Source organism: Vigna umbellata, chromosome 1 (assembly GCF_029865625.1).
Source record: "Vigna umbellata cultivar VRB3 chromosome 1, Vumbellata_1.0, whole genome shotgun sequence".
NCBI lineage: Eukaryota > Viridiplantae > Streptophyta > Magnoliopsida > Fabales > Fabaceae > Vigna > Vigna umbellata.
Genome location: NC_142165.1, coordinates 50,131,974 through 50,140,179, shown reverse-complemented (window position 1 = coordinate 50,140,179; position 8,206 = coordinate 50,131,974). Strand labels below are relative to the sequence as shown.

The window sequence follows — 8,206 nt, the reverse complement described above, 5'->3', positions numbered from 1 at the left end:
ATTGGCCAAGGTTTTGGCCCCAAAAGTTAGGTTCCAACAAGTCCTTATTAACGGTTGCATAGGTTGTGTAGGACCTGAAGGGTTAGGGAAGATGAGTCCTCCAATTACAAGAAAGTTTTGAAGTGCAAGTTTATTAAATAATGCAATGCTGGTGAGTTAACATGCAAAGAAAATAGGTGAATTTGTGAGACAAATATATGCGGAAAAAATGGTAATCTTGTCATGGTGATGGAAACAGTGACTATAAATTGGACAACAACTTGAATTTCAAAATGCACATAAAAAATCTATATTTTTAACGTTCATAGATAATATAAATACTTAGAACACCCTTGTACATATTTTTCAAAACCTCTCAGTTAACAATCTATGGCAACGCAGGTTTCGGAGATGGCTTCACTGTCAACTTTGTGAACAAATGGGTTTATCTTGACCCAAATAAGAGAGAAGACAGAGGCCAACAACACTGACCAGAGAACAACAATGGTTGGCGTGCGGTTTTGGCGACCCATGAGACCTTTGAGGAATGGGTAGAGATGAAAAATCACCCAGAATGCAAAGAACACTTTCCCAAAGAGGGGTCCCCAAGACTCGTACCCCCCATTAAGTGCGTCAGAGAATCCAGCAACAACACCAACCATGTTAACAATGATAAGGGTTGTTGGAGGAATCAAGAGAGTAGTCCACTTGACAAGGTAAAGTTCACCAAACTCACCGTCTTCTGCAGCCTTAGCAGTGACAGTGAAGTTGGTGTCAACACCAGCCAGCATCTTTAGAAATCCTTGGAACACAGCAAATAGATGGGCTGAAACACCTCCAATCACCCAGAACTGCTCATTACGCCACAAATCTTCGATACTAACACCACTCCACCGCAGCTCAAGCACACTGGTTATTATGATTGAGAGGAAAAGTCCAAGAAAGAGAACACTTGCAACGTTTGAGAGCTGTCAGAAATTGTATACAAACAACGTGATGTAAGGCATTGGTGATTAGTAATGAGAACTTCTATTGGGCTGTGTAATAAATAATTTATTTTTTATAGGACAATTTACTGCTGAACCGTGGGGATTACTCAGTAGATAATAACTCTGACTATTCATGCTAGAACAAAAGTAAAGATGAGGAAATTACCGTTGGTATGATAAATTTTCCTGTGAGGAGACAGATGGCTGGCAAACAGCAATAAGCAATAAGAGGAAGGGATGTAAAAGGGTACACAATGGTGTTTATATAAGCCATTCTCTGCAGCCATTTGAGACGGCCTCCAGCAAATCCATACCAGAGGGGACAGTGTCTACTTAGGAAAATTTCAACTGATCCAAGTGCCCATCGAAGGACTTGGTGCAATCTATCAGACAGGTTGATAGGTGCAGACCCTTTGAATGCAGGCCTCAAAGGCATGCAGTAAATTGATTTCCATCCTCGACATTGCATCTTGAACCCCGTTAAGATATCCTCCGTTACTGAACCATAAATCCAACCAATCTGAAAGGACAAGATGTTTATAATTAATCAATGTAGCAACTACATGTAAAAAGGTGAAGGTAATGGATCTAGAATAAGACTTTAAATGGTACAGGTACATTAACAAAAGTATAATTTGAAAAGGAAATAGGAAAATGAGAACAGGAAGAAATAATTAGTACAAAAATAAATCTAATATTTAAGCCAAACCTCTTTTCCCCATTCAGTCTTTTCTTCATATCCACAGCTGATTACATGAATGGCCTCCTTGATCAGCATTGACGGATCTGCAGATTCAGGCACTCCTCCATTCTCCATCAGTGTAGATTCAATGAAAACAGTAGACAAGCCAAAAGTTTTTTCAAAGTTCATTTGAGAAATCAGCATTGACCTCTCATTGTCATCATAATCTGCAAGAAGAAAAGAAACCAGAAGAATATTTCACACAAGATTCTGCTATATGCTTCTTTAAAACTGATTGAAAAAATCAACCAAGCTTACTGTCGATCTCCTTGAGATTATGCATAGCAGCTTGAAGTTCTTCTCGCTTTGCGTTTCTGTAAACGCCATCTGTGGTGGACTTCTTCGAGGGGCAGCAACAGCACGATGATCTTGGTATGCTGGGCATAGAAGGAGGGCTATACCCGTAAAGTGCATGTCTATTGAAAACACATCCAGTTCCCACATATACTGGTCCTTGAATGCCATCAAGTCCTTTCATGTTAACCTGAAACGAACAATTAAACAGCATCAAATAGGGATGAGGGTTGGGAAGTATAGAGTTGTGTCCATGTATTTAAATAATTGTTTGAAGTTTCTGCCACAAAAGGAGATACCACTTCTTAATTGACAATTGACCCTAGACGAAAATTTTCATCGATATTTACTCACATCAAAGAAAACTGTATTACGATTGGCATATCGATCACTACGATCAATACCGTCAAATCTTTGGGGGAACTGCACATAACACAATTCTCTACCAACTTCTGGATCCATGAGAAAACACATTGCTTCCCGAACGGCTTTGCTGTTGTTAACATAATGATCACAGTCAAGATTGAGAATGAAGGGAGCGTTTGTGAGAACTGCAGACACTCTCACCTGCATGATAAATCCATAGAAGCATTTAGCATTATAAAATCTTATTAGCCTATAAGAAACATTAATAAATTATCTGCACATACCAGTGCATTTTCTGCACCAGCTTTCTTGTGATGTTGGTAACCTGGTCTTTTCTCTCTGGAAACATAAACCAGCCTGGGAAGTTCATTTCCTTCTGTGTCACGGGCACCAGTGTGTCCAAGAAAAACCTGAAAATGGTAAACATAAATTTTTCTTAAAGAATTACGTCAATATGTAGCAATAATTGTTTGCTAGAACTTAATTTGCTGATCTTATGACCATAAAAGTTTTCCGCTATAAAAGAAAAAGGAAACTTTTTTCACGCAGAATGACTCGGTACTTTATACAGTGTAATTTTCTTTATGCCTATCATTATCAACGTTGAGATTTGATTACACAGAAATAATGGATATACCTGAATCATGCCAGGGTGATCACGTGAGTTATTTCCCGGCCAAGGGGTACCATCTTTCATTGTCCATCCTTCTTCTGGTGTTTTCAGAGCCTTAGCTACCAAAGCATTAACTCGTACTTTGTACTCTTCATAGTCTCTCTGGCAGAATTGAAAGGTAATCAAGCATGAAGAGGTTCTTCTAAGATACTCATGTTAGAAAAACAAGGTGTTGAATACAAGTAAATCAGATATATCTGACTATCAAAACTGTTCTTTGGCTGAAATCATAAGTAGGAAGCTTTGCAGATACCTTCATTGCTCTACGCTCCTTAACAAAAGAAGGTTGAACCTTGTCCTTCAGGTAGTCAATCTTCTGAGAGAAGTAAAACTCGGGTGCTCTTGGTTCAATTGAAAACTTCTTGCAAAATGGCACCCACTTCCTTGCAAAGTCAGCAGTCTCCACAAGAGATTCGAATGTGAGCATTGCAGCACCATCATCTGACACATAACATGATACTTTATCCACTGGATAGTCAACAGCAAGGATAGAGAGCACCGTATTGGCAGTGATCAATGGTGGCTCTTTCAAAGGATCCACTGTACTGACAAAGAAATCAACAGCAGAAAGTTCATTGGTTTCACCCTCTCTTTCAAACCTGGCATAGCATTATGGAAGTTTGCCTCAGCATCCAAAGTACAGACTCATATCATTAAAATCATTTGACTCATTTCGAAGCAGTTACCAACTCATCATAGCCAAAATTATTCAATGATGTGACTACAAATGATCACATTCATCATATAAATTCCTTGAAGAGAGAGAGAGAGAAAAAACATCCTCATTCTACAACATGAATTTTAGTGCAATCTTAAAGAACAAGGCATAGACATCTTAATATCTCAGTGTTTTGTGCATTTACCTTGCAGACAGATTGTCAATAAAAGTTTGCCTATTGACAGGACACCATTTAGGGAATTGATCTAGCACCCAGGAAAATGCAAACCAGATCTCACAGATGATAGATGTCAACCACAGAGGAAAAGCACTCTCAACAGGGTTGGTAACTCGATAATGAAAGAAAAGACCCAATATTATCAATCGCATTATTATCACAGTTCTGTATGGTGCTATTTTGGATTTTGACATTGGAATAATTACTGAAAGTGGCGCAGCAGCAGATGCATTGGGCCTGCAAAATATATCGCCATGTGAATTATGATGAATTTTATTACAGATTTGTAATCAAAGAGAAATCTAACAGAAGTCATTAATACATGAAATGTATTCAAATTAAAAGCCAAGCAATCAGATGGCCAGTAACAATTTGGTGAATGATCACCAGCAATTATTATACACGGGAAAAAAATGAAATTTTAATTTGATAAAAGAGCTGTTAAATTAATTTTTCAATACGAAGAGTAAAGACAATGGTTCTGACAGTTGAAATGGTAAAAAATATATTCCATTGTATATTTAGATTTCGCCTTTCACAACTATAATACTACATTACCTTGAAAAATGTTCTTTTGCCTAATTCCATGCTTCAAATTAAACATCTCTTACCATTAGCGTAATGCACAAGGCCTATATCTATTCTATAGCTTCCCTTTGTTAACCTGATTAAAGTCTGAAATTTTTTGTTAACGTTTAAAAACTGCCATATTAAATTGTCCATCTCAGGAAATTTGTGTCATTTCTCACTGAACTCACCGTGTTTCTTCCATCTGCTGCTCAGGTGGAACGGAAGCCTCGTTTTCTACCTTTGGTGCAGCCTTTTTCTTCTTGTTCTTTTTATCCTTTCCCTTCCAGCTTTCAACTCTATTTTTCCAAAAGGATTTTCCAGATTCTTCTTTTACTTCTACAAGAAGAACCATATTATGATGATCAATGCTTACTTCTAAAGAAATTGTAAGAAAATATATTCTGAAGTTTCTCTCATATACCATTATCAACCGAGGATACTGAACTGACATGTCTAGCGTGGAGTCCAAAATCCTACAAAATTCAAGGTGTGACCGTAAGTGACAAATGCAAACAATTAAAACAATATTCAAAAAGTTGCTGTTTTCCCTAAAAACTAAGGCTATGGTGCAACTAATAATTCCAAGTATAGTAAACCATCACCTGAGAGTTACTGATTTCGGAAGCCATCGTGGATTGATTTTCATGAACTTCTATCTCATGGAAATCCTCCTCCTCCTTTGTTCTCTCTATAAAACATACAAAATGGGACAACTTAGGATGTTTTCCACTCTATGAAATAATTTTACTCAAGTGAGTGAGAAAGAATTCAGAAAACAGAAAACAAAACAGTTCTCTAATAACAGCTTTGTAGATTAATTAAAGAATGCTAAATACTTTTATTTGCCTCTTTCTCACAAATTAAACTAACGTTCTCCATTAATAATTCTTTAAATGTAATATGCCTCCTAAGGTCATCTTAGAAATGGAGATTAAATGGGAAGCATGACAAGAGCTGCAAACCCACATAGCAGACAGAAGCAACTTAGAAATTAGTAAGGGTTTACCTTCATAGGGAGTGCCACACTTCATGCAGACCCTATGGTCTTCATTGAGCTCATGCTCAAAACAATCCTTGCAAATTGGGAAATTGCATTCATGACAAGCCACGAACACCTCCCCATTATCATTTAGTCCCACTTGTTCCCCACAAGTATGGCAGAGGGGAACACCAGACTGCACCATCTTTTGGTTTTGCAGCACCTTCTATCTAAGGGCCAAAATGGCAGTATATCTCTCCCTGACCTTTGCCTCAGAATCAGTGCTCCTATGCGTTTTATATGAAACACCATAAACCTTTTGGAAGGGTGGAGAAAGCAACCGTATAGAAATGCAAAGGATGTGCACGGTGGAGGTGAAGGTGGCGGTGGAGGGTTCCTTTTGTGAGGTTGGAAAGTTGGTGTCACGGTTTCAGTGTTACACCACATAACACTGTATAAGCATGAAAGAAGAGAAGCAACGTCTATTTTTTTTGGTGAAGTGAGCAATGTATCAAATTATTGCAGGAAGTGTAAACGAGGCTTCAGTTCACAGCTGAGTAGGTTACATCAGTTGATGAAATGAACTTTGGAAGTTCAAGGAATTGCTTTTACACCATAATTGCTTCTTTTTTCTATCATTCTGAAAAGAAGTAACCTTTCAAAAACTTTATAATTTTCAAAAAAATGTTATCGAGAGACTTTCGGATTGATTATGAACTCTAAAAGCATTTTCAAGACATTGATTCTGAAATAAAAATCAAGAATATATAGTTGTGAAATATATTATTTAAAGTTCTAGATTATTCATTAATCCTCCACCTTTTCATAATAGTTGAACTCCTAATTCTTGTGAATTTGGTGGTTTGGTATTTTTAAATTTTATCTTTCCAGAAAATTAAAATAATTTTCTTTCCAAAGTAACATTCTGAATGGACTTTCAATATTCTTCCCAAAACTTTATTCCTAAGGATGAAGTTATTTATAGATTACACTTTCGAAATATATTTTGGAATTCTCATCCTAAAATATGATTTTTTTTTAAATGCCTTGAAAAATATGTAATTTAAAAACTTTTTCATACATTCATATAGTATTATTGGGAATTTAACGAAACAATTATGGGAATAAAATAAACCAAGAAGTGTTTCATGCAACTTTTTTGATATACAGAAAATTTTGTTTTTAGTTGGTTGAAATGTATTATAACACAAAAAAAAATTGTACTTTTTATATCTTGCTTAATGAAAAAAATATAATTTTATGACTTCTAATAAATTTTAATCATACATGTATGTATTAGAGAATATAAAGAAATAATAAACTTCAATTCTTTTATATTTCTCTTTTCTCTCGTTTACTTTCATGCCGAAACAAATTCACTTATTTTATTTTTCTTAGTTTTGTTTCTTGTCTCCTCCCTTCTTCTATCGCAATGATGTTAATAAAGTTCAATGTTTTCATTTATCTAAGTGTTTTAGATGAAAAATAGTTTTTCTTTTCATAAAATGACCAGCAATGTATAATTTTTATCAATTAAGTTAAAATTTATTGAAATATAATTTTTAAAGTAGTGTATAAATCTGGGTTTATACAAACAGCGATTATTTTCATATTATGGTCCAACATAAATTTTCAGGCAACTATATTAAAATTTATGCATTACAACATTATCAAATTATACTTTCTTTAAGTGGATCACTATCTCATACACTTTGAATTCTAGAAATAATTCAGTATCTTTAGAGATTTATCCAAATTTTCTTGAGTTTTTGTGACATATATCCATTTTTTTTTGCTTTGATCTCAGATTTCAGATATCAAAATATGAACACTCCTCGAATCATTGTTCTCAGACTGTCATATGACTAGATTCTTGGTCGTGGACAAAAATTTATGATAATATAAGGCAAAGTGAACCCTGCAATAAGAATAGGTTATGAGATTCTGTAGTTAAAATTAATTTAAGAAAACTTAAAGAAAAAATTATTTCTGTATTTAATTGTGAAGTGATTGTATTCTCTTTGTTTAATTTTCTCCTTTCTATGAGGAAAAAATCGAATCCTGCGTATAATTTGAGTTGACTTGAGAAATACCATTCATCATAGATATCCAAACTGACATCCAACTAATTAATAATGATATATAATTCAGTATTTATAGGGGTGCAAACGAATTTAACATTCGTGAATTATTTAAATTTAACTAGTTATATATTCAATAATCGTGTTTGTTTTACTAAACAAATAAAATTAAATCTCAGCTTCAATTTACAAAAAAAAGAAAAAATCAAGTTTGATTAGATAAATAGAATAAGTCCCAACTTTGTGAGTTTAATGCCAAAATAATATACAAATAACTCAGGTACTGTACAATAATAATAATTTAATTTAATTTTATACTTTTAATTTTATTTTCTTGTTTATACTTTATCTTTTAACACAAAAGTGTTTACTGAATATTGCATTAACAACATGGGAAAACTTCAAAAATAATGGAAGAGCAAATGTTAATTGCTATAAATGAATTAAACTATTTCTAACTTAAAGTTTGTAGTTTTAAATAAGTCTAAATTTAATTTTTTAAATTTAACTCATTTACTAACATATTTTTCAATATCTGCTTCAAATAATTGAGGAAGTTTTTAGGTTTAATTAATAATTTGGTTTTTATATTTACACTTTTGATTTTAAATTTTATATTTATTTTTTACTCAAGTTT

The 8,206-nt window shown here is 34.2% G+C and overlaps 1 protein-coding gene across 1 annotated transcript; it reads right to left on the bottom strand.

Moving 5' to 3' along the window:
- Positions 1-209: 209 nt before the first annotated feature.
- LOC124846107 (cellulose synthase A catalytic subunit 8 [UDP-forming]-like) lies at positions 210-5,901 on the bottom strand. The gene is made up of 13 exons (XM_047323322.2): positions 5,516-5,901; positions 5,112-5,197; positions 4,931-4,982; positions 4,698-4,845; positions 3,907-4,176; positions 3,297-3,642; positions 3,008-3,145; positions 2,655-2,780; positions 2,359-2,571; positions 1,969-2,194; positions 1,678-1,877; positions 1,135-1,488; positions 210-947 (listed from the first exon to the last, which is right to left on the bottom strand). Exons 1-13 carry the CDS (start codon positions 5,691-5,693, stop codon positions 360-362), a joined length of 2,925 nt encoding a protein of 974 aa, XP_047179278.2. The 5' UTR covers positions 5,694-5,901; the 3' UTR covers positions 210-359.
- Positions 5,902-8,206: the final 2,305 nt, after the last annotated feature.